The sequence below is a fragment of the Erpetoichthys calabaricus genome, chromosome 5, assembly GCF_900747795.2.
Source record: "Erpetoichthys calabaricus chromosome 5, fErpCal1.3, whole genome shotgun sequence".
In the NCBI taxonomy this organism is placed as follows: Eukaryota; Metazoa; Chordata; class Cladistia; order Polypteriformes; family Polypteridae; genus Erpetoichthys; species Erpetoichthys calabaricus.
Window position 1 is genome coordinate 144,063,175 of NC_041398.2, and position 27,840 is coordinate 144,091,014.

Consider the following 27,840-nt stretch of genomic DNA (forward strand, 5'->3'; position numbering starts at 1 on the left):
TTTGTTATTGTGTTTCATTTAATATATTCACTTATTTGACATACCTGCTTTTGTGTGCTCATGATTCACTGTCGATTAAGGGGAAAATATTATTTGTTAGAGGTACGGCTTGGTATATACAGTATAGGTTAGCCTCAGTAATTTATCCAGACCACAGGTCTTGGTAGAGTAGCTGCCAGCTGGGTAAGGAGTCGGCCGTTACAGTGCTAACCATTTGATGGACAATGAACGCTATCTCTAGAAGAATGAAAATTCCCATTGAAGGGTGCCATAAAAGGACTGTTATTTCTCAGTATCTCTGTCACAGCACACAGATGTTTTACTTTTTGCACCTTGGTGGAATCTTTTCCTTTCACACTTCACCTTTGGATTCAATGGAAAACCGTATAGATGTTGTCTGATACTTTATTTTACAGTAAGGCTCACCACTACACAATTCAGGAGACACTTCTTCTTTATTGGCATGTGATGGGAATTGATAAGCACATTAGTCTCCTCCCTGATCTTTTTATTTAGTATTTGAGCTGTGTGGCATACTTCTGCAAAGAAATGTGCATCCTTAACAAAGTGAACGTTTGTCTTTCTTAATTTTGCAGATTCCCTTCAAAAGTGAAGCAAATGAACACACAATTCCCCATATCAGTAGTTAAGTACAGGATTGCTTAGACTTTAATTGCTCTCAAACAAAATGAACAATCCTTGTCAATTTTTTTGTATATTTTTTTTTGTAAAGGCCTTGGCGCAAATATTTTATACCCAATATAGAATAGGATCTTTCCTTACCTTCCTATACAGTACAATCCATTCAAGACAACCCTTTAAATAAAAGGAAAGTGTCCGTACCAACTTTCAGCTTCATTTGAATGTGATAATATTCTGTACTAAATTTGGTTAGTATTAAAGGCCAGCAAGATAATGCATACTAACTCACACAGGGCCAATTTACAATCTACCATCACTGTAACTTGTACATCTTTAGAATGCTCAAGAAATCTGGAGAATTTAGAGAAATGCCACCCAGACAGGAGGAGAACATGCGAACATCACACAGCCAGTGACAAGGCTGCAAACTGAATTTAGAATTCTGTAGCTGTGAAGCAGCTGAGCAAACCATAGTGGTACTTCACACTGACATGAAGTCTAATTCTTCTGTAGGTTTGTTCATTTGCATGTCTTCTCTAATATTGAAATTTGGTTGAAGGCATGAAAATATTCAGCTTCAAAAAATATGCAATAATAGAGGAAATCTGTACAGGAGCAAATGTTTTTTCATAATTACGCTCCCTAGGAAGCAATTTCCTACTCAAAAATATGATAGGGTGCTCTTCCCCATCAAAAACCTGGGACAGGACGGCGTTTATACGAAATGCACTTGCGTCCGTCTGTAGAACAAAATCCTTGGAGAAGTCGGGATTCCGCAGAACTGGATAAGAAGACAAAGCAGTTTTCAAATCACAAAAGGCATGTTCACAAATGTCTGTCCATACAACAGGGCGGTTTTTCTTGCCTCTATTAAGATCTGAAAGTGGAGCAGCCCTATGTGCAAAATCAGGGATGAATCTTCTGTAATAACCTGCAAGCCCCAGAAAGGCACATACTTGTTTCTGCATTTCTGGATGTGCATCTCTCTTCTGCATCTCTTCCACTTTCTAAATTGAGGTAAGAGTAAACCCCTGCCCATGGAGTAGCCCAGATAATGAGTCTCAGACATACCCAATTTGCACTTATTGGGGTAGCTGTCAAACCAGCCTGTCTTAAGCTTTCAAGGACAGCCTTGAGACGTTCTAAATGTGTTTGCCAATCATTACTGAAATCACGACATCATCAAGATACGCCCCAGAATACTCGGAATGAGGACGCAAGATCTGGTCCATCATATGCTGGAAAGTTAGAGGCACGCCATGAAGACCAAATGGGAGTCTAGTAAATGCATAAAGTCCGTCAGGAATCAAAAATGCTGTTTTTTCACAACTGTCAGCCTCAAGAGGCACCTGCCAGTAACCTTTCGTGAGATCCAGTGTGGAGATATAGGATGCCTGACCCAGTTTTTCCAACAGCTAATCAACACGGGGCATTGGATAAGCATCAAGTTTAGAGACTTTATTCAAGCACCTGAAATTGATACAGAAGCGAACCAAGCCGTCTTGTTTGGGACTAATACGACCGGACTGCATCAGTCACTTTTACTTTCGCGAATTACACCTAGTGCCAGCATCTTTTTGACTTCCTCGCGCACAATATTCCGTCGTGGTTCCGGAATCCATTTTGGGCGCCCTAACACCAGGTTCAGTAGTGATTTTATGTTCTGCAAGATTAGTCATGCCTGGCAAGTCTGAAAAAATATCAGTGTTCCATTCAATCAAAGATAAAAACTATCTTTTGCGAGTCAGTCAAATCGTCACCAATGGCAACATCGGTCTAAGAGACAGCAGCCAAAGAAGTGTCATGCCATTCCTTCAAAAGATTAAGATGTAAAATCTGGAATGGTTTGCACCAGCCCGGCATTCCAACTTTGTAATTTACTGGCCCCATACGTTCCTCAATAATTGCAGGGCCCTGTCATTTCGGTAGGAATTTGTGTAGATCCTTTGGAATCAGTACCAGAACACGATCACCAGGTTTAAATTCATGGAGCTTACAGCGTCTATCATAAAGACATTTCTGAGTTTCCTGCTCATGTCTCTGATGCTCCACAGCAGTAGAAGAAAGTTTAGAAATTCTTTCTTGCAACGAAATTACCCGATCTTACAAAGCTCGGCCCATGAGCTGTTGTCCCAAATCCTGTCCATTCCTCTCGTACAACATCCAAGATGCCTTGCGGACGCCTCCCAAACAACAACTCGAATGGACTCAAGCCAATGGATGCCTGCAGCAATTCTCGCACCGTAAACATAATAAAATGCAGGACAGAGTCCCAAGTAGTTGGATCATCATGAGCAACTCACCTGATCATCTTTTTTAAAGTTTTGTTAAATCGTTCAGTTAACCCTGTAGCTGCTGAAATATAAGGTGTCATCAGGCATGGGTAAGACGCGTGTCAAAAGAATTCTCAGAGTCCAAGAGTTCATTTTAAAGGTATTTAGTGAAAGTTAAAAGCGAATAATCCAAACAAGAATAAAAGAAAAAATAGTTTCACACGTAGAATAAATAGTCTATGACTGTTTATGCTAGGGCAGAAATCAATTACTTTAACATTACTTACTAAGAGCCTTCACTGCTTTACTAAACTTAATCCTTACTTAAAACTTAAGAAACTTAGATTCTACTATAAAAACACAAAGCTTAAAAAATGTATAATTAAACATGCAAAAAGAAAAATTAATCATTTCAATCATTTGCTGTTTCCTGGAGCAGGCGCAGTTTGTTCACAGGTATGTCCAGTGTGCTGGTCTAGGTCTGCACACAAATTCTTCTGACTGCCCCCTTTGCATCTGGTATTGTCTTTACCCAGGAGTTTCAGGGTGTAGCATCTTGTAATTACGCCCACAATGTCCAATTTCTTTATGAACTTGTTGCATAATGACAGTAGCAATATGCAAATTCTTCTGAATGTTTGCAGGGTGTTTTGCCTCTTCTGGCATAACTGATTTGCTAAGTCTTTTGGAGCAGATGTTTCTACACATTTTTCACTCGTTTCAGACTTAACTTCAACTGGAGTCACAGCTAAGACACACTCTTTACCGGCCTCGGTATCAGTACAAGTCTCTTGCGGTTCAACAGAAATATGGGCAGAAGAAACGTTCTTCTCTTCCGACTAAGCGTTCTCCTCTTTAGGAGGTCCGGCTTTATCGTCTGTGCCTTTTTCCTTATTCATATGCAGAATTACTAGATGTAAATGAGAGCATATTTGGCATTTAATCTTTTCTTCACATTCTTTAGTAAAATGTCCTTGTTTAAGGCACTTAAAGCATAAGCCTTTAGATTTCAAAAAAGTCAATTCTACTTTCATAAGTTAGTTTCTGAATTGCACTGCATTCATTAAGATCGTGATTTTCATTGCAAAAATGACAGAGCTTACCGCTTGTACGTCCAGCTGTCTCCGCTGTTTCGACTGAGGTGTCTGTATCCCTTTTTTCGTTTGCAGCAGAAATGTTTGTAGCAAAACTGCTTTCTCTTAGGACGCCTTTCAAAGGATACTTCTCTTGATCAGCTTTGTCCTTTTCCTTCCCGAAGGTATGGCTTTGTAGAGCTGAGCTGCACACGGGGTTCAAAGCTGATGTTGTCTGTTTGTCCAGAACGTTCGCTGGATCGGCGAGAGGGGTTCACCTGCTCTCCGTACTTTCAATACTCTGAACTTTTCATTGCCACGGTGCTTGTAGGTCTTGAGGAAGTTTACAGACTTTAATACGAATGTTATCATTACTTTCAAATTGTTGTCCGCTTTGTAAGTCAGGCATAATGTTTATATATTCGCCAAGAGAGATCGCATAATCGCTCTGACCTTTTCCATTCTGTAGCTGGTTTCCATAAAGACTTTCGAGCTTCATTCTGGCTTTTTGATAACCTTCTAACTGTGACAAATGTTTACAGTTTTTAACAATCTCGTGAGGTGTACCTTTAGTAAACTGTGCCAAAAAGTCCAATTTGTCCTGCGGATTCTCTATCACATCATCGATATGTCGGTCAAATGCTCTTATAAAATCCACATATTTCGAGGGATTGCCGTCAAATATTGGGATTTTACTGTATGACACATAAGACACTTGAGTCATATACTGTTGTTCTTTCAGTTGATCATGACACTGTTCATAGTGCAATTGTTGAAGAGGTGCTGGTGCTTTATTTTGTTGTGCTTCAAATATCCATTCTGAAGTATTTCCACAAAACATGGTTATAGTTTCCATTTTAGAGTCAACGTTGTTTTGTATCACTTTCCTTGCATCTTCGTTGTTCTGGATGGATAAAATTTTGACACTTAACTTTTTGTATTCCATTCTCAGGTTGGCGAACTGATTCTCGAAAATTAATTTTATATTTTCACAGTTATATTCATTTTTTTGTAAATCCGTTATGTTCTTCATGGAATCAGATAATTGTCTATATTTGTAATCCATTTCTGATTGAAGTTTGGTTGTCACTGTATTGAACGGCTTTCCGTCATCATGGAGATGGTCCTCCATTGTAGAAACGTCATATTCAAAGCGACTTTCATTCACGCCTCGTAGATGTTTCATCTGGATGCTGGATACTGGGGCCATGACGATTTTATTAGGTGTTTAAGCTCCTTTATAATTTATACAGTCTCGCGAGGAGCACTAGCAATTCTCAAATATGTCCTACTCCGATGGAAAACAAAGATGAAAGATACCTGTTGAATCTTTTTCAAGTCGTTTTCTGTCGTCACAGTCCGATCTGAAGCGTTGAACACACATACTTGCTTTCTTTTATAATCCAAGGAAATTTCAAGTTTTCTTTCTGAGGTCGATTTCAATTTTAGGCAGTTTTGAAACTTTAGGCTGGTTTTTAACTTTAGTGTAGCTGAAATATAAGGTGTCATCAGGCACGGGTAAGACGCGTGTCAAAAGAATTCTCAGTCCAAGAGTTCGTTTTAGAGGTATTTAGTGAAAGTTAAAAGCGAATAATCCAAACAAGAACAAAAGAAAAAATAGTTACACACATAGAATAAAAGGCAAAAAAAGAAAAAAAAAAAGTATCTTCTATAAACTTAGCTTTTCTTGAAAGACTTTAGTTATTTCTATACTTTAAGGTTCTTAATTTCTTCTTCTCTACTTAAAGGTTCTTAATTTCTTCTTCTCTACTTAAAGGTTCTTAATTCCTTCTTCTGTACGCTTTACGTACGGCACAACACATAAATTAAGTGCTGTTTTCTTACATATTTACTTCTCACATTCAAAAGGCTCGTAAGCCGGTTGGCACATAGGCAAGTGCCCAGGCACGGTAACGTGCGGTCACGGTTAAAAACCGTATGCCTCTACACCTTATACAAGGCAAGGCTGTCACTAACTAACTGAAGAATAATGCTTACTCCAAGCTGTTAGAAATGGCAAGAATATACCAATACGATTCTATTTACGGGGGTTATAGGAACCTCCCATAATTTATGCATTGTCATCTAAGAAATATTCATGAATCTTATAGAACAAGGAAAATGGCTCTTACAAAACCATTCATCTGTGGATGGTAAACAGTGGTACTCAATTTCTTAATAGCAAAGCTGTCACACAATTGTTTCATCATGCGAGAAGTAAAAGGTGAGCCCTGATCAGTTAAAATTTCTCTAGGGATGCCAATACGAGTAAAAATCTTGCACAAAGCTTTGGCTACAATGGAGGAATTGGCTTTTTTCAAAGCAGCCACGTCGCATAGTCAACCAACACAATATTGATACCCATTTTTAGTCTTAAGTAGAGCGCCTACTATATCTAATACCATCCATTGGAAAGGGGACTTCCAAAATAGGCATAGGAGAAAGGGGAGCCCAAGGAGGTTTATAAGCAGAGACGATTTGACAATCAGGACAAGAAGTACAGAATCGCTCCACATCTTTCCCCATATTCAGCCAATAAAATCGTTTTAATAAATGTTTTCTAGTCTTATCAGTCCCCAGGTGCCCACCCAAGATGTGAGAGTGAGCTAATTGCAAAAGAATGTCCCTATGTATTTCAGGTCCAACTAACTGTTCAATACATTCCCTGACAAAATGATCTGATATCACTCTAAAAGGGCAGCCGTCTTTCTCAAGAAAGGGCTGGGTTTTTAAGCCCCTGGATGAACGCTCTTGGTAACAAGAGTCACTAGCAGTGTGAGCCTGTTTAAATGCATATTCTAATGAGCTATCAGCATGCTGCAAGTGCACAAAATCGGTCTGCTCGCCAGTGCTCCATTCTTGTTCGGAGGCATTTGCAAGTTGAGAAGTTGTATATGGGCCAGCCAGCCACTCTGGGAAATTGGGGGAGGTGCCACCCTCGGTCTCGCTGGAGAGATCAGGTTCAGTATCTAGTCTGGGCTCAAGAACTTCCCCAACAGCCACCTGGGGTTCAATATTTAAATGGGGCTCGAGATCTTCCCCAACAGCCAGTTTGTCCTCTTCCCCCCGCTAAGCTTGACACGGGGCTCACTGACTGGTGTCTGACATTCGGTCATGAGTTTAGGAAAAAGGGCATTCCTCCTGCCGATCAGTAAGGGCCAGGGGCAGGAATCCGAAACGGCAGACCAAATTTTAAAATGTCGACCCTTATATGTTAAAGGAAGAAGCAATGTCTGATAGTCTTTAACATCTCCATGTACACAACATATGTTTACAGTTTCAGTGTTACACAGGTACATGCTGTCAAGACAGTCAGTTTGACAATACAAAGGTCACTTCCTGAGTCCAATAATGCAGAGATCTCGCGGCCCCCCAACTTCACAGAGACCATTAAGCCATCCTTTTTATCTGAAGAATAAGGAACATGGGAGCAACAAACCTCTGCAAGACCAATTTCCATCGATTGAGCAGGGGATAGGCGACATTCCCTCGCCAAGTGGCCGCGTTGATCACACTGAAAGCATCTTCGTTCAGCTGCACTGCTGAAATACCCACGGCAATGTCCACTGCCTCCTGCTTCCCCAGATATGGGTGCTACGTTAACAGTCAGATCCCCTGGTGGTCTTCCTGAGGAAACCAGATTTTCAGGTTTAACAGCATGTAGATGCTCTAATCTCTGTTCAAAGCGACAAGCATTCCCTGGGCGATCTCTCAGAGACTGCGGAACAGCATATGGAGCAGCAAATCCAGAGATTTTTCTTTAAGCGATTTGAGAACCCTCCAAACATCTGGCTATGATCATCAACGATTCAACATCATGACAAAGGAATTCTCGGAGAACTGCAGGTATCCCTGCCAGCAGTATATTCATTACAACCTACTCCATAACTCACTCCATCTCGTTTCCCTCAAACCAGCAGTGAACTTTATGAATCAAATCTTGAATTTGCACACAAATGGGTCCATCCATGTTCAGTTTCCAATCATGAAGCGCAAAACCTTTAGACAAAAAGCTTTTCGTAAAACAACCTGCCGCTTGAAGAAATCATAATCACTGAGTTTATCGTGAGGCACATTCTGCAAAGCAATTAAGGTATCCCCAGACAAAAAAGGGGTGACGATGACAGCTCAGTTTTGTTTGTCCCATCCCAGCAAAGTCGCAACATGGTCAAAAGCCAAAAGAAACATCTCTGGGTCATCGGAAAGCCCCATTTTCGTCAGCACATCCTTGGAATTAGCAGGTAGAGCAGGAACTGGATCATCCTCTGGGTCGGGAGGAAGCGGGACATTTTGAGCGATCTGAAACAATTCCTCAGCGTTCATCTATGCAACCACTCCTGGTACCACTTGTCACGCTTGGGTTACAGATTTGCACAGAAACACAGGAGGTTGTAGAGACAGGAACTTTATTCAAACACTGCAAACAAACATGTCTCTTTTTCAAAAGTTTAAACGTGCTCCTTGACAAGACGGAGATGACAGTTCCATCTCATAATTAAAAGAATGCAAACATATCTTCCTCTTCAAAGGAGTGTACGTCAGGAGCAGGGAAGGTCAGAGAGAGAGAGAAAAGCAAACAATCAAAAACTGACAGGTGCTGTTCAGACTTTTAAGTATGAGAAATACCACATGGATCGCGCAGTAGATCGGCCGCAAGTAAGCCCAGCAAGCAAGGGAGCAATGTGAAGGTAGTCTTTTAGCGTTTTTTTAACCTGTAGGGGTGCGATCAGCCCCCCAGTTCACAATATAAAAAGGGTGACAGGGCAGATCCAAGCAAACTATAGGCCAGTAAGCTTAACATGCATCACAGGAAAATTAATGGAAGGAATTATTAAGGATAAGATTGAACAACACCTGGCAAGGACAGGAGTTATTCTGAATAATCAGCATGGGTTTAGAAGAGGGAAGTCATGCTGGAATTCTATGAGGAGGCAACAAAATGATACGATCAAAGGGGAACACATGATATTATTTATCTTGACTTTCAGAAAGCATTTGATAAGGTGCCACATGAGAGGTTGGGCTTCAAACTAAAAGAAGTTGGAGTTCAGGGTGATGTTTTTAGATGGGTGCAGAATTGGCTCAGACACAGGAAGCAGAGGGTGATGGTGCGAGGAACCTCATCAGACTTGGCCAATGTTAAGAGTGGTGTTCAATAGGGGTCAGTGCTAGGGCCGCTACTATTTTTAATATATATAAATTATTTAGATAGGAATACTGTATAAGTAACAAGCTGGTTAAGTTTGCAGATGATACCAAGATAGGCGGATTAGCAGATAATTTGGAATCCATTATATCATTACAGAAGCACTTGGATAGCATACAGGCTTGGGCAGACTTGTGGCAGATGAAATTTAATGTCAGTAAATGTAACGTATTACACAAAGGAAGTAAAAATGTTAGGTTTGAATACACAATGGGTGGTCAGAAAATCAAGAGTACACCTTATAAGAAGGATTTAGGAGTCATGGTGGAATCTAAACTACCGATTTCCCAACAGTGTTCAGAAGCCATTAAGAAGGCTATTACAGAATGTTAGGTTATATAACACGACGTGTGGAGTACAAGTCCAAGGAGGTTATGATCAACCTTTATAATGCACTGGTGAGGCCTCATCTGGAGTACTGTGTGCAGTTTTGGTCTCCAAGCTACAAAAAGGACATAGCAGCACTAGAAAAGGTCCAGAGAAGAGCGACTAGGCTGATTCCAGGGCTACAGGGGTTGAATTAGGAGGAAAGATTTAAAGAGCTGAGCCTATACAGTTTAAGCACAAAAAGATTAAGAGGTGAAATGACTGAAGTGTTTAAAATTATGAAGGGAATTAGTACAGTGGATCGAGACTGTTATTTTAAAATGAGTTCATCAAGAACACAGGGACACAGCTGGAAACTTGTTAAGGGTAAATTTTGCACAAACATTAGGAACTTTTTCTTCACACTGAGAACACTTGGAATAAGCTACCAAGTAGTGTAGTAACACTTTAGGGACTTTCAAAACTCAACTTGATGTTTTTTTGGAAGAAATAAGTGGATAGGACTGGTGAGCTTTGTTGGGATGAATGACCTGTTCTCGTCTAGATTGTTCTAACTAGAAATGTGCATACGCACAAAAAAATTCAGATGCATAAAACTGCTTAAGCAAAGTTCTATGCACTTTCCCTTTATAAATCCCAATCAACGTGAATTTTAATACACATGCACAAGCCTGTAGCCCCACTCCAACTTCTCCCAGAATTTTACAGATTTGAATATGCAAATCAATATAAATAGCCCCTTCCATTCAGTTTTTTGTTAAAAGACACAAGCAAAAGCACATGTAATAAAGAAGAATTTCAGTTAATGTGAAATGGAGGTTCTGCTCAATGAAGTGAAGGTAAGGAAAGGTATAAGCAACAAATGGAAATTGATGGAGAGGCACAGCATGGCATGGGTACTCAAAAGTTCAAGTTCAGAAAGTCACAGTGCTCAAAATAAAAAAGAAGTGGTCAGATATCAAAGTTGACAAAGCGAGTCGCAGCCCATCATCTGAGTGTCAACACCATTGGAGCAGGTGGCGGAATTCCGGGGCTCACACCATTTGAGCGGCGAACTGCTGCAATTATTGGCAAGACACTTCTAAATGATTTGCTTATCTCGCCACAACATTAATGAAACATTTTTACTTTACAGATAATTTTCATATTAATAGAGTGGAAATGCTTTATATTGCATAAGAAAATTCATCCTCTGAAGGCACCTTTATAGCAATGTGGGTGCAGTAGACCTCTCCGATTACATTTGGAAAATCAGACACAGCTGTGAATTATGCTTTGATGTTTGCTGGATCAACCACAGTGTAAGGAAATCTTATATAACTGGATGACAACTGGATAATACCATCCCGAACAGCTGGCATGGTGCGACCCAGTGATGACTGAGAAATAACCTATTGGTCAGCCAGTTCACATTGAAAAGCTCCTACAGCTAAAACCACAAGGGTGGACAGAACTTGCAAAAGATCAGGTAGAGCTCAATTCCTCAAAGTCTGCCTTTGTAAAGCCGGCGCCAGTTCAGCCTACAGCTGCAAGAGGACATCTGTTGGAAATCAAAATTGACTTAAGCGCCAGATATTATCATGGGACCAAGAAATCAGTATGATCTGTAAATACATGCACTCTTCTAATTCTTCCATTTGTGATGTCTTCTAACTTTGCCAAAGCAGCTGGAATAGTTTGGTAATTGCATGCACCATTACATTGTTATAGACTGATTACAATCAAGTGCTTTATATTTGTAAATGATGTGCAATTAATTTAGGTGTTTTTGATAAACTCCATGTCATGGATGCAAATATGAAAAAGAAAGGGAAACCACACAAAAAGAGTAGCACTGCTTTGACACTGGCTGATGTCCATTTACAAAACAGGCTGAAATGTGTGTACTTATAGTCTGAGGCTGCTGTGAAAATGTGCCTGGCTTTACACCAAGTTTAGTTCTGATACATGATGTGAGCGTGGAAACAGGCATACGTAACATTTCTGTGCATATTGTGATATATGGCTGGCAGTTTATCCCGGCCAATACCCCCAGGCCGCCAGATGGAGCTCTCCCTGCAACATGGAGGTGCCCTGAATTCCAGCAGGGCCTCATGGACATTGGAGTTTTAATGCACAGCCCTGCTGGATACCATGGAGGCCACAAGGGGATGCTACAGGGGACAGAAGCAATGACGTACTTCCAGGTTAAAAGTATAAAAGAACTATGGGTAACCCCAGCAGATCAAGCCGAGTTTGGAGGAAGGGTGACTGAGCTGCTGGGAGGTGTGGAGGATTATTGTTATTGTACTGTATTGGAATTATTGGATTATTGATTTATTATTGGAAAGTGGAGTGTAGGTGCTTTGTGCACACTATTATTATAATAAATAATAATTATTGGACTTTTATCTGGTGTCTGGCGTCTGATCTGAGAGTTCAAGGGAGCGATAGCACAGTATACACCATTTATACATAAGGCCCTTGGTGTTGTCTATGAATCGCAGACTTCAAGCAGTCATTGCATGCAAGGGATATGCAACAAAGTATTAAATATGACTGCTTTAATATACACACCATTGTTATGTCCATAACATTATGGTGCCCTGATATGGAGAACCATGTAATTTCTACATGGTGTGACCGAAATGTATGCAAATAGCCTTCAATTAAAGTCTGCAATGTGTACTTTAATCACATCTGAATTGTTTCTTCCAAACATTATTGTGGGCACTGTACCTATACACCTAACTCAGATATCTTTGGGATGGCCTTGGCAAACTGGAGTACTTCCAGTATGGCCTTGGGGAACTGGTCAAAAACTAAGCAGGCACAGGAAATTTGACCCATGAGTTCTGGTGAGCTCAGTTAAATGCAACTTTTGAAGGATTGAAGGTTCGCCTTAATATTGGTTAACACAACCATATCCACCTTAATAAAAGTATAAGTGCCTACATGTCTGTGTGTCTGTGTGTTCATCTGGTCACCAGCATGTGTAGTATTAAAATACATTACATTTCACATTCCAACAGATGGTGCATCACAAACATTAACACTGTAAATCCCATATCAAATGGCGTATAGCAGAAACATATGCATTGCATTTGTCATTTCAACAGATGGAGCATAACAAACATTTGTAGAAATGCGTTGTATTGCTCAAATGTTTGTGGTGTGCCATATTTTGGAATACAAATACAAAGTATTTTAATAATACATTTGTTACAAAATAAATTCCAATACAGTGCATCCGGAAAGTATTCACAGCGCATCACTTTTTCGACATGTTGTTATGTTACAGCCTTATTCCAAAATGGATTAAATTAATTTTTTTCCTCAGAATTCTACACACAACACCCCATAATGACAACGTGAAAAAAGTTTACTTGAGGTTTTTGCAAATTTATTAAAAATAAAAAAACTGAGAAATCACATGTACATAAGTATTCACAGCCTTTGCTCAATACTTTGTCGATGCACCTTTGGCAGCAATTACAGCCTCAAGTCTTTTTGAATATGATGCCACAAGCTTGGCACACCTACCCTTGGCCAGTTTCGCCCATTCCTCTTTGTAGCACCTCTCAAGCTCCATCAGGTTGGATGGGAAGCATTGGTGCACAGCCATTTTAAGATCTCTCCAGAGATGTTCAATGGGATTCAAGTCTGGGCTCTGGCTGGGCCACTCAAGGACATTCACAGAGTTGTCCTGAAGCCACTCCTTTGATATCTTGGCTGTGTGCTTAGGGTCGTTGACCTGCTGAAAGATGAACCGTCGCCCCAGTCTGAGGTCAAGAGCGCTCTGGAGCAGGTTTTCATCCAGGATGTCTATGTACATTGCTGCAGTCATCTTTCCCTTTATCCTGACTAGTCTCCCACTCCCTGCCGCTAAAAAACATCCCCACAGAATGATGCTGCCACCACCATGCTTCACTGTAGGGATGGTATTGGCCTGGTAATGAGCGGTGCCTGGTTTCCTCCAAACGTGACGCCTGGAATTCACACCAAAGAGTTCAATCTTTGTCTTATCAGACCAGAGAATTTTCTTTCTCATGGTCTGACAGTCCTTCAGGTGCCTTTTGGCAAACTCCAGGTGGGCTGCCATGTACCTTTTACTAAGGAGTGGCTTCCGTCTGGCCACTCTACCATACAGGCCTGATTGGTGGATTGCTGCAGAGATGGTTGTCCTTCTGGAAGGTTCTCCTCTCTCCACAGAGGACCTCTGGAGGTCTGACAGAGTGACCATTGGGTTATTGGTCACCTACCTGACTAAGGCCCTTCTCCCCCGATCACTCAGTTTAGATGGCCGGCCAGCTCTAGGAAGAGTCCTAGTGGCTTCGAACTTCTTCCACTTACGGATGATGGAGGCCACTGTGCTCATTGGGACCTTCAAAGCAGCAGAATTTTTTCTGTAACCTTCCCCAGATTTGTGCCTCGAGACAATCCTGTCTCGGAGGTCTACAGACAATTCCTTTGACTTCATGCTTGGTTTGTGCTCTGACATGAACTGTCAACTGTGGGACCTTATATAGACAGGTGTGTGCCTTTCCAAATCATGTCCAGTCAACTGAATTTACCACAGGTGGACTCCAATTAAGTTGCAGAAACATCTCAAGGATGATCAGGGGAAACAGGATGCACCTGAGTTCAATTTCGAGGTTCACGGCAAAGGCTGTGAATACTTACGGTATGTACATGTGCTTTCTCAATTTTTTTATTTTTAATAAATTTGCAAAAACCTCAAGTAAACTTTTTTCACGTTGTCATTATGGGGTGTTGTGTGTAGAATTCTGAGGAAAAAAATGAATTTAATCCATTTTGGAATAAGGCTGTAACATAACAAAATGTGGAAAAAGTGATGCGCTGTGAATACTTTCCGGATGCACTGTAGATGGTGTACTGCAAACGCTAACAATAAGGTCTATGCTGATTACTTAGATTTCAAGCTCTCTTAGACGGGTAGCACAGTTAGTAATGTTAAAAGAAAAATCTAATTTAGTAAATTGATCACAGGCTTCTTTCTTCTGACTAATAATTAGAGTGAGGTTAGAGAGATGGAGAAGAAGAAGAAGAAAGAAGAGAAAGCCAAGTGATTTATGTTTATCGTTGAATGCTTGGCAATAAAATGGGCTGTGGAAGCTCTTTGTTATTATTTATGGGGTCGAAATTTCACATTAGTGACAGATCACGCTCCACATCAGTGGTTATACCGTAAGAAGGAAACAAACTCTCATCTCATGAGATGGTTTTTGGGTTTGCAACCTTACAGTTTTACAGTGAGGCATCGATCCGGCTCTGAACATATTAATGCTGATGTCCTGTCATGCTTGTTTGAGCCTGGTTTAGAATGTTGCTTGATTCACAAAAATGTGAATAAAGCTGAGGGAGGGGGTGTGAGCTGGGGGGCTGGTCGCACCCTTACAGGTTAAAAAACGCTAAAAGACAACCTTCATATTGCTCCCTTGCTTGCTGGGCTTACTTGCAGCCGATCTACTTTGCATACTTAAAAGACTGAACAGCACCTGTCAGTTTTTAATTGTTTGCTTTTCTCTCTTTCTCTGACCTTCCCTGCTCCTGACACACACTCCTTTGAAGAGGAAGATATGTTTGCATTCTTTTAATTGTGAGGCAGAACTGTCATCTCTGTCTTCTCAAGGAGCACGTTTAAACTTTTGAAGAGACAAATGTTTGTTTGCAGTGTTTGAATAAAGTTTCTGTCTCTACAACTTCCTGTGTTTCTGTGCAAATCTGTGACCAAAGCGTGACAATATAATGGGATGATATTTGCCATTTTCCAGTCCTCCAGAATCTCTCCAGTGTGCAGTGACTTCCTAAAAATACGTGTCAAGGGTTTATATATGCACTCACTAGCCTCCTTAAGAACTCAAGGGTAATTATTATCTGGTTCTGGTGATTTGTTTGATTTCAGCCTATTTAGTTTTGTCAGTACGCCTTGTTTTAGGGTGAATTCTATGCAAGATGTTGTACATGAGGCCCCAGGTGCTGAGTATCTGCTCCGGTGATGCTCTGCCAAGCTTCTAAATGCAGCCATCTTCAGCTCTTACTTGTTTTGGGGGCTTATCCCCTAGGTTTTCTGTTCAGCATATGGAAGGCATGCTCAATTGGATTGAAATCAGGTGACTGACTTGGTCATTTAAGAATTTCCCATTTTTTTGCTTTGAAAAACTCCTGTGTTGCCTTCCAATGAATTTGGAGGCATTTACTGGAACTTGGTCAGATAAGATTTTCTATACACATCAGAATTCATTATGCTACTGCTATCAGCAGTTCCATCATCAAGGAAGATAAGAGAGCCAATGATTGTGGCAGCCATCCATGCCCAAGCTGTAACACCCACACCACAATGTTTAACAAATGAGGTGGGACGGTTTGGATCTCAGGCAGTTCCTTTCCATCTCCACATTTTGCTCTTGCCATCACACTGATACAAGTTCATCTTTGACACATCTGTCCACAAGACCTTTTTCCATAATTGTGCAGGTTCTTTTAAGTATTTTTTCACAAACTGGAATCTGTAAATCCTGTTTTTGTGACTAAAGAGTGGTTTGTTTCTTGCAGCATGGCCACTATATTTCTGTCCATGAAGTCTTCTGCAGATAGTAGAGAACGGCACACACACATCTGCCTCCTGAAGACTGTTTCTGATTTGTTGGACAGGCATTTATGACCAAATACTGTCATCACCAGTGGAGATCTTACTTGGCCTACCAGTCCCTTTGCAATTACTGAGCTCACCAGTGTGTTTTTTCTTCTTAATGATATTCCAGACAGTTAATTTAGGCAATCTTATACTTTTATCATTTATCACTAATGGTTTTATTCTTGTTTTTCAATCTAATAATGGCATAGTTCTTGTCCTCATGTTGAAAAACAGCAACTACAAACTCCAAAGGGTAGAAGCAAGCCTAGCCTGGTATCTTATGCCTGAACAAATGAAGCAATGAAACACATCTGAGTAAACACAAACACCTGTGATGCCAATTGTCCCAAACATTATAGTTCCCTGGAATGGGGATACCATGTAGAAAGAGTATGACATGATGTGACCAAGAATGTATACACACACCCTTAAATTAAAGTCTGCAACATGCACTTTAATCATATCTGAATATTTTGATTTGAAATTTTAAACTGTGGAGCAGAGGAGTAAGGAAAAGAAAAATTTGTTTGCCCCAAAATTATGGAGGGCACTGTATTTGCCATTGGTCCAGTGAGAGGGGGATTGAGAGTACCCTTTTATTAACTGGTGTCCAAACCTGGGCTGCTTACTGCCTTGTGCTGGACCCTATAATGGAATTGATTTCAGAAAATGGGTGCATGAATTAATGGCTATTTGTTTTAATGAAGATACTATGGTATTGAATAGAATGGTGTAATTTTAATATGTACATTGGGCCTCCATAACCTTTTCCTTTTCTCACCAGGCCTGCAGAGGAGAAAAATATGATTCAGGCATTGAGGCAGATTCCATGGAAAGCAATTCCACATATTTTCGAGATATTCCAGAGGAGGACTTTTTGTGTGGATATTCAACAGTTGCTGGTAATTATTAGGACTTCTCCTGTCTTACATTCTTATAAAGTACAGCAGTTGGAAATATTCTTCTTTATTATGAGCCCACTTAATCTATTTTTAGCTATGTCTGGACCTAGTGTTTATCCTAGTAGCATTGAATCCCGAATGGGATACCAGTCCATAACAATATTGTACATTCACTCATTCAGAGCCAATTTTGAGTTGCTAATTTGAGTTACCAACTTGTCATAGAGATAAAAAATGGAATAAGAGGAATAATCCACATAAGCATATAGGGAGAATGTGAAAACTCAAGACAGACAGTGGCTAGGGCAGTGGTTTTCAAACTGTGGGGCGGGCCCCCCTAGGGGGGCACGAAGTAACAAAAAGGGGGGCGCGAAGATGTGAAAAAAAGAAAACAAGAATCGAAAATATGAAAAATACATCTATTGAAACCAAAACAAATTAACTTAAACTACATTCTGATACTGGAAAAATAAATATAGAGTTAGATAAATGTCGATAAAAGTTAAGTAGGTATAATAAAATATGCATCTATGATATATCATTAATTAAAAAAGAACAAATTGGTATTAGTGGGCTCCTTTCAAAAAAACCTTAGGGGGGCGCGATTAAAACTGTTATGAAAACTCGGGTCGCAAATACTTAAAGGTTGAGAAACGCTGGGCTAGGGCAAGATTTTAACCCATCTGGGCAAGATTTTTTAAACCATTCTGGAATTGTAAGGCAGTGGTAGTAACCTGTTGGTAATAAAGATATCAAATTCAAAGATAAATTGAAGAAAATAAAATCATTGCCACTGTGGTTGATAAGATGGTTGTAGTGGTATAAGTAGTCTGCCTTGAAAAGGAAACTCCATTTATGTTAAAACCTCTCAAATATTAAAGTGAATTGTTTCTCTTATCAGTAATTTATTAATTCAATTTGTGAGGAGAAATAAAGAGAAACAGTAATAAAATCCACCTTCATAAAGGAACAAATGTCTGTATGTCTGTCAGTGTGTCCATCTAGTTGCCATGCCTCTCTGCTATCCAACAGAGGGTGTATAATAAACATTAACACTGTTTTTTACTAATCCATAATCCTGTAGTAAATGTCATGTAATGGAGACATAGCAACTGGATGGACACACCGCACTGCAAACATTAACATTGAGTCTATGTTGATTACTTAGACTTGAACCTGTCTTAGATGGGTAGCACAGTGTGTTCAACTGAGGTACGACATGGAATCCAAAATAAATCGTAGCATACCAGCCCAGTCACCCCAGTTAATAATGGTACCAGCTGAAACAGAAATAGCACTCTGTGACACAAAACAAACAAAGCACAGGGCTGCAGTGCCTCTTAATAATTGCTCAGTTCTGGGTTTGAACTGCAAATTGTCCAAATTATACACAACTTTCTGGGTTCACTTTGAATTTATAGTCCTCAGGACCAGAAGGTGAGGAGTCAGTTGCCCACACTGGGCGTCTTCTCTGAGCTGAGGGAACTGAAAAAGATACTATTAGCAACAGTGCCCCCTCTTGTCCTGAGGTGGTATTGGTTTCCTCAGATGAGCCTGAAGGTGAACATCTGATTTGCATGTGTGTGTGACAACAGCTAGAAAATAAGATAAATGGTGTTTGCAGTGATGCAGGCAACTACACAGTATACAAGTTGCACTAAACAAAAACAGCCTTCTTTTTTGCGAAATTCCTTTTTAACCCCTATATGACAATTACAATCACTCATTAGTACTAACATTGTATCAAGGCAAAGTTTTTTATGTTTTCTTTTAGGTTACTACTCTTGGAGAAATGAATCTTCTGGATCTGTCTTCATCCAGACCTTGTGTAAAGTCCTGCAGGAAAACGGCAAAAGGCTTGAAATAATAAAAATCCTCACAAGAGTTAATAATTTAGTTGCCTTCAATTTCCGATCAAATACTTACTACTGCCCAACCCACGGAAAAAGTCAGATGCCATGCATCATCAGTAGGCTGACAAAGGAATTGTATTTAACTTCTTAAATTTATATTACAGCTACAAACTGCTTTTAATTGCAGATTCACCTTATAAAAATAATTAGGATGGATTGAGTGGAAAATAAGTAAATAAAACTCAATAGAGAAATTACAGCATTTGAAACTAAGGCTGACTTAATAGTTACCTCAATTTTAATAAACATTCTGTAATGAGGACTACATTTTTTCACTTATTTGACTACAAATGTTATTAGACCAAGAATTTACCCTGTTATCTTCTGCATGCACCCTTTTTGTTTAACTTGGTGTTTGGGCTTCAATGGATACAGAGAATTATCCTGGAATCATTAACATTGTGGTTGATTTTAAAATGTACAGTATATTGGATAACCTGAAGGCTGAGGAATAAAATCATAAGCCAAGATGAATAAAATTTAAGAAATGTACACATTAAAGATAGAAAACAGGATGACGTTAGATTCAAGCAAAATGTCCAGGCATGAATGAGAGAAACAACAGCTTGAAGAAAAATCAAAAATCTGGGAGATAAGGTGAATGACAAAAAACTTAAGGTAATAAGGTAAAGTTAAATAAAAAAGGTACAAGAAACAAGAAAGTGACTCAGTAATCTAATAGCCACAAACTAAGAATATATTCTGTTTCTTAATATATTGATACTTTTAACAGCTGCGGAAAGCACTGAAAATTAATTATTAAATGATATAATAGGAGTGTTTTTTAAGGAAAACACAAAGTAGAAGTGGAAGAGCAAAAACCTGCTGCTCCAACTGACTTCATTCGCCAAAGTGTTTTCAAAACAAATTTACTGGGCTTGTTAGAGATTTTGTTCTGATCATATGCTTTTCTCCAATGTCTCCTAATGCTTTGTGAGGCCAGTGTGTCCTCACAGAGCTGTAGTAGCCAATGTTGGATGTGGCCACCCTTGTTTCATCCTTACCAACAAGCTGGTTGAGGTCTTCCCCTCCCCACCTGCCACCTCTACACATATCCATGAGAGAGCTGAAAGTAGCAGCTGTTGGGTTGGTAATCTGTTGGAGACTTTCTCTATGCTCAATGATCCAGTCAGACAAAAGGTGGCAGAAGCAGCAGTCACTACTAGCAGCTGGACTGCATGCTGAAAAACCACCTGGGGTACACCAGTGCACATGAATCTAAGCACACTGATGACCCCATGAAATTCTGGGTCAAAGGGCTGGATTTAAACCGCAAGCTTGTTCAGTATTCACTGGAAGTGCTGTGCTGTTTGGTTTCCAGTTTAGTGTCTATGCGGGCTCTGTCACCTGTTCAATCTGTCCCTAAGGCTTCAGAAAGTTCCACTGCTATGGAAAACGTCCTACAATATTCCAAAGAAGGCAGGTACCTCTTCACATGATGACATAGTAAACAGAGAGTAGTAGTAAATAAGAGCCACTTGGTAGCCTAGTATCCACATCGTATTATTTTGCTGCCATTCATAATACTCTGCAACTTGAGACACAGTATCTATAAGGCATGAATAAATATGCAACTTTCTCTCCTGCCTGTTATGGTACTCCATCTAGTTGTTTTGGTTCACAGATGTAAATGAAAGAGTGAAATATTGTACTATAGTAACAGTCAAACCTAGCATTGTGGTTAAGAGTATGGAATTAAAGATTTTTTGTTATGGTCTACGTAATAAAGAGTCTAAAAGAGAAAATAGGGTCACCTTAGGACCCTTTCACAACAAAACAACTTCTTACCACACATTTTTCAAAGCTCCCACATGTAAATGTGATTTTTGCCATAAAATGCAACTGCTCCTCTTTAAACAGACTCCTGATTTTCGAACTACTTTTACAACAACAACAACAACAACATTTATTTATATAGCACATTTTCATACAAAAAGTAGCTCAAAGTGCTTTACATAATGAAGAAAAGAAAAATAAAAGACAAAGTAAGAAATTAAAATAAGACAACATTAGTTAACATAGAAAAGGAGTAAGGTCCGATGGCCAGGGTGGACAGAAAAAACAAAAAAAAAACTCCAGAAGGCTGGAGAAAAAAATAAAATCTGTAAGGGTTCCAGGCCAGGTTTTAGTCATGCAATCATACTGGCAGTTAAGTTTGTGTATTTGTTCTTATTTTTGAATTCTTGTATTGATCTTCTTGGTCATGTTCAGTTTTATTTTCATAATTACAAAGTACAATGAGATCCTTAATTGCATGTCTACAATGGACAAATGACAGTAGTATAATGGGATCAACATACTGTAATGATTTCAGGGCTAAAAACTTCAAAAAAGGCCTAGGGTTTACACTATCAAAAAAGGTCTGAGACTTACAAAATCACTTAAAGGGAGAGATTGATAATTAAGTCCTGGTCCAAAATAAATGTACAAAATAATTTATTTAAAGAAAAAAGAAACAAGAAAAAGACAAGGTAGAAAAAAGTCAAAAGTAGGATTTACCTAAATGGCAAAAACTTTAAGCATACTCTCCTAAATCAGAATCCAGTAAACAATACTCTATAGCAAATGCAGGAGTAAAAAGCCACAGAATACTAGAACACAAGAAGTACAGATGAAAAACAGGAATAGAAGACCAAAACACAACGCTGATGCTTCAGTACAACCTGAACCTTCTTTTCCAGCTACATAATTAGAATGGCCCCACCTTCCTCGGCTTCACATAAAGGAGGCAATTAAGAGAAAACTAAGACAAAGAAACTTAGCATACACAAAATTGGGATATAATAAACAACAGCATATTGAATAAGTAAGGACTGCATTACCGTGAGATCTGTGAGTAAAATACACACAGATGCACACACATAGAGATCCTAGCCAGACAATGACTTCAATCATGCCCAATTGCCAGTCACACTGCAATATTTCACATGTGATCACTTTCACGTAAGTAGATATAAGAGTGATGCCTGAATACCTGTTACTGTTAGTACTTGTACTCTACATAGAGACTTAATATCACCAGTACTACCAAACATATGGGTGTCCTCGTGACACACGAAAACACAACACTTTTTGGTTATATGACTCTTACCAGTCAAACAATGTCTTACTTCTACTTCAGTTGTTCTGCCTATTGAAGTCCGACCTCTCAGCCTTGATAACCCTGCAAAGATGAGCAAATGGCAACTCCCCTTGCATCTAGCACCCTAATGTTTGCTTTATTACTGCAATCACTCTAGATAAAAAGAATAAAAATATAAAAGCAATGTAGTCCAAATAGAACAGGGGTCCTCAATCACGGTCCTGGAGGGCCACAGTGGCTGCAGGTTTTTGCTCCAACCCAATTGCTTAATAAGAAGCACTTATTGCTCAAGTAACACTTCTGCTTCACTTTAGTTGTCTCGCTTGTTAAGATTTTGAACCCTTATTGCCTATTTTAGTCTTAAACAGCTGTATTCTTTATTTTTAATGGTTCCTAATTAGCAATAACATGCAAATGACAAAAGAGACCAGCATTTCTCCATTTAGCTTGTTACCATGTACACCTGTGTGTATTTATCATGTACTATTGGGTTTAATTAAATACTTGGAAGGAAAGTGAAGAGAAAAAAGTGAAGGACTGAGAATTAGTCATCCATTTTAGTCTTCAAATCATTTGGATGAGATCCTTAGAAAGAGGAAGAAAATCCAGGACATGAGAATGACCTGACATAGTAGAGTTAAAGCACTAACAATCCATGAAATTAAATTATTGGCAAGAACTGCTTTCTAATTAAGCAACCGGGTTAGAACAAAAACCTGCAGCCACTGCGGCCCTCCAGGACTGTGATTGAGGACCCCTGAAATAGAAGAAAGATGCAATGCAAAATAAACTAGCAAAATCTATGTGAATATAGACTTAGAAACGCTTACTGAAAAATTAGCAATTTCAGGAGTGGATGCTATCCAGGGTGGCTTTTTCATTTAGCAATTGACATCATTCATAGGTTACATTCTTCAACATCCAGATGAAATGGTCACTCGTTACTTTCTTCACCATATTTATGTTAAAATTTCATGTGGGGACTCAGTGCATTTGACATGGCACTTATTTGATTGGCTGGCTGTCCTCATGATGAATGAATGACTCTGTTCAAAATCTTTAATCTTTTTACAGATCTGCATACAGTAATCCCTCCTCCATCGCGGGGGTTGCGTTCCAGAGCCACCCGCGAAATAAGAAAATCCGCGAAGTAGAAACCATATGTTTATATGGTTATTTTTATATTGTCATGCTTGGGTCACAGATTTGCGCAGAAACACAGGAGGTTGTAGAGAGACAGGAACGTTATTCAAACACTGCAAACAAACATTTGTCTCTTTTTCAAAAGTTTAAACTGTGCTCCATGACAAGACAGAGATGACAGTTCAGTCTCACAATTAAAAGAATGCAAACATATCTTCCTCTTCAAAGGAGCAAATAAATCAATAGGGCTGTTTGCTTTTAAGTATGCGAAGCAATGCGGCACAAAGCTGTTGAAGGCGGCAGCTCACACCCCCTCCGTCAGGAGCAGAGAGAGACAGATAAAAAAATCAATACGTGCCCTTTGAGCTTTTAAGTATGCGAAGCACCGTGCAGCATACTTAAAAGCTGCACACAGAAGGTAGCAAAGTGAAGATAATCTTTCAGCATTTTTAGACGAGCGTCCGTATCGTCTAGGTGTGCGAACAGCCCCCCTGCTCACACCCCCTACGTCAGGATCACAGATAGTCAGCGCAAGAGAGAGAGAAAGAAAAGTAAGCTGGGTAGCTTCTCAGCCATCTGCCAATAGCGTCCTTTGTATGAAATCAACTGGGCAAACCAACTGAGGAAGCATGTACCAGAAATTAAAAGACCCATTGTCTTCAAAAACCCGCGAAGCAGCGAAAAATCCGCGATATATATTTAAATATGCTTACATATAAAATCCGCGATGGAGTGAAGCCGCGAAGGGCGAAGCGCGATATAGCGAGGGATTACTGTACTGCTTTCCTTTCCCAAGCTATAAACTGATGGAAACAGCTTCTGATGCTGTGGCATCAGTACTTGTTTGCTGTTCTCAAGTTATAAGCCTTTTTGATTCTGGGGCATTCATATTGTTTTTTCTGTTCCCTCTATCATTAATTTGTTAATCAACTGTATCAGATGCACTAAAGTTATAAATTACTGGTGTAATATAGGAAGAGCGAGTTGCCCTTGTGGTTAAATTGAGTTGAACTGCAATTGCCTTATAGTTCATCCATGGGTGTGGCGGAAGTGAATAAGTCCCGGGCTCCATGAGGCTCGGGGCACCCCCTGGCGGTGACCAGAGGCCCCAACGGTCTTGAGCCTCCCTGCTCCCCTTCCGTGGGCCTCTTCTACTCCAGGGCAGTTGCCCCCTCATGGCCTGGAGGATAAATAAGCCATGACCCAGTCCTTCCAGGAGTCCCGGCTGGGTCTGACCCCCAGCCGCGTACCACAATATATATATATATATATATATATATATATATATATATATATATATATATTCATTGCATTCGTAGTCTGAGTCTCGACGACCTGAATTTATTTGACAGTAAACTATTCATTGCATTCGTAGTCTGAGTCTCGACGACCTGAATTTATTTGACAGTAAACTATGCAATATACATATATATATATATATATATATATATATATATATATATATATATATATACACGCAAGGTCCGGGAAAAAGTGCATGATGTCATTATTGTCATGTTTGTCCTGAGTGTCTTATGTTAAGGTATGATCAAGAGATGTTGTTAACCATAAAGTGCAATCTTGAAAGACTGAAAGATTACAGACTTCCCATTATGAAAGAAGAGCTACACAGCCTCAGACTGCTGTGGAGATCTAGGATAGGACGCACAGGAAGTCCGTGCAAGGCTAAAAGCTAATCCAAACAATCCACCAATGTTTACTCCTTCAAAAATCAGCAGGATTAGCTATGACTGCAACTACATATGAAGCATGAAGTTAGAGACCACTGTTGTTTTGACTGAAACCTGGCTCCACAATAATATCTCCAACTCAGCAATTCAGCTGGACAGGATAACATACTTCTATACGGATAAAAATGCAGAGAGCTCCTGTAAGACCCAAGGTGGAGGACTATGTGTGCATATCAGCAATGCATGGTGCAGTAACAGTGAAATTGTTAGTATAACATGGACACCTACAATATACTTTTCTTCAATGGGATTACCTTATGAGGCTGCCTATTGAGAGTATTTTGTCCCCTTGAGGAAGTTATAGAAAAGGAAGGCATATCTGTAGTTTGTCCCAGGGCGCTCATAACAGCATGTTGTAGGTGTGAACAAACTATCAATAAACTCAAAGTGCTCTCCATACCAGTCTGCTCTGCTTCATTACTTAATTTACGACCAATTCTAAGCCAAATCATGGAAAGCTCAGTTACATTGGTGGCAGCAGTTAACGATAAATTATAATATCAATGGGAGGTACAGATAAAAAATATAAACATATGGCATAAGAACAAACCTTCCTTTGACTTTGATTTTTATGTTGACCAGTGAAGGATCTCTTAGGTACCCACTGATAACAGCTATGGTCAGAAACTGTAATAGAGGCCATGTCATAACAAATAAAAAGCAGACTTTAAGATGTGATGTGGCTAACATCCAAACCCCACAAAGAATTCTGAGACCATGTACTCCACGCAGTGCAAAAAAATTACTGCAAGGACAAGAACAGACTAAAACAGAGCTCACAAGCAAGAAGACACAAGCAGTGGTCAAAGATGAAGAGAATGAAGCCAAAACAGTCGTTGCAGTTAACTCTGGAGGATTACACCCAGGGCCGATGCCTCAGAGCTAACAACTCACAGTGCCAGCAATCCATGTGTATGCCCCCTTCATGGAGAAATAAGTGACAGGGCCCACCTGAAAGTAATCAGAGAAATGTTTCCAGGAATCTATAAGATCCTTTTGGGATCTGTTGGGGTTGCCAGCAACCAGGACACAATACACATAATTGTTCAATAAAACCTTGGCAGCAAGAGCAAGGTAATAAGGCCTTTGGAAATTGGCAGTCACCTCAGGGTCAAGTGCAGACCCCTGTGAACCCCTGGGGTGGGCCCAACCAGGGTTACTAGGGATACCAAGAGAATCCTATGGGGAGGGTCAGCTTCTGGAATTGACTGCAGAAGCTGATCAAGAACCAGTGCTGCTGGCTCAAATAGAAAAAAGGGACACATCCGTGATGATAGACACTGGAGCCAAATTATGCAACTCACCTCCTCCTGCCTGGCAAATTTGCAAAGATGGTAGGATTCTTGGGACAAGTGCAGCTAATTCCAATGACAGTTCCAGTATGCCTGGCAATGAAAAGTAATTCTGTATCACTGCCAATGTTAGTACCAGAGCAGACACCAATTACCTTTTCGAAAGGGAAGCATTGTGTAAAATGGGAGTACAAATTTGGTGTTCCCACACAAGAGGTGTATGTAGACAAAGCAGGTGCAAGTGGTTATGGCAAGAAAATGTGCTAATGTTTATTGTTTAGGTAAGCTTGGAGAAGTATTGTAAAACTTGATGCAGAAATGGAAAAAGTTCATGAGGGCTCAGATACCAGAAGTACAGACACCAAAAAAAGCATATCACTGCACATGCAACTTGACTCTGATTGTACTCCAGAACTGAAAGAGCATAGGCAAACTTAGACTAAAGGTTATTGTAGTTTTTATGATTTCATAATACATCATTATAATAATAATAATATTATATTTTATTTATATAGCACCTTTACCATGCTCAAGGTGCTTCACTGAGTCTCAAAAAGAACAGTAAGGTATATGCAAACATTGGATACAAATATTTTCTATATAAAACACTGTGGCCTGCAGAGGGTGCACCAGCACCCCAAGCCCTATACAGACAGACACAGGACACAAGTTCTGCAACACGTTTTTTTTAATTTGGCTATGGGAAATGCTTCCCTCATTTCCCACCTGCTCAGCACAGTACAAAACACAACTAAATATAGCACACAGCACTTTCTTTCTCTTCTTCTCTTTTCCCTCTGTCTCTCACCCTGTCCTTCCGCCTCCAGTCCTCCTTTGGCAAGCTTTGCCCTTCTTCCACACGACTCTGGCTCCTGGAGCAGGGGCAGTGGGCTTCTTTCATCCTGCACCTGGGAGTACTTCTGGTGGCTTGTTAGCTTGGTCTGGAAGCATTTCTGGGTGAGGCAGAAGCCCGACAAAGTAGGGCTCTGCAGTCGTACAGCAACCTCTGGTGGCACCAATGGAAATCCACAGGGCGGTTGAACTCCAACTTCCAAGGAGCCCAGTGGGAATCCAAGGCACCACTGAAACCCAGGGGGGCTGCCATCTAGTGCTCCAGGGAAGATAATGCATAATGCCATGTGCCTGTTTGCCACAACAAATAACATAATTTGTGATATAACACACACAAATTATCCTGAGCATCTGGACAGAGAGGCAAACTGAAAAAAGGGGCAGAATGTTATGTTAGGTTGAAATCTTTCTTGAAGAAATGAGTTTTAAGTTGTTTTTTAACAGAATAAATGGAGTCAGCTAATCAAATTCATTCTGGGAGGTCATTCCAAAGTCTGGGGGCTATACAGTTGAAAGCCCTGTCAAACATAGCAGGTTAGTGTGAGGCACAACAAAGTTGCCAGAATCAGGATTTAAGTGGTTGAACAGAACCATGGTGATGTAGAAGGTCACCAATGTAGTGTGGTGCAATGCCAGTTAAAGCTTTGTAGGTTATTAATAAAACTTTAAACTCAAGCCAATAAGACACAGGCAGCCAGTGAAGGTGAAGCAGGATGGGTGTTATGTGCTTTCTGTTGCTGGTTCGTG

The 27,840-nt window shown here is 40.0% G+C and overlaps 1 protein-coding gene across 1 annotated transcript in view; it reads left to right on the forward strand.

Annotated features, from left to right (window-relative positions):
* LOC114651983 (caspase-7-like) overlaps positions 1 to 19,456 on the forward strand; it is a 64,113-nt gene extending 44,657 nt beyond the window's left edge. The window contains exons 5-6 of the mRNA XM_028802119.2: positions 16,943 to 17,060; positions 18,835 to 19,456. Coding sequence (XP_028657952.1) covers positions 16,943 to 17,060; positions 18,835 to 19,064 — 348 coding nt within the window. The 3' untranslated portion in view covers positions 19,065 to 19,456. The remainder of the gene's footprint in view (positions 1 to 16,942; positions 17,061 to 18,834) is intronic.
* Positions 19,457 to 27,840: the final 8,384 nt, after the last annotated feature.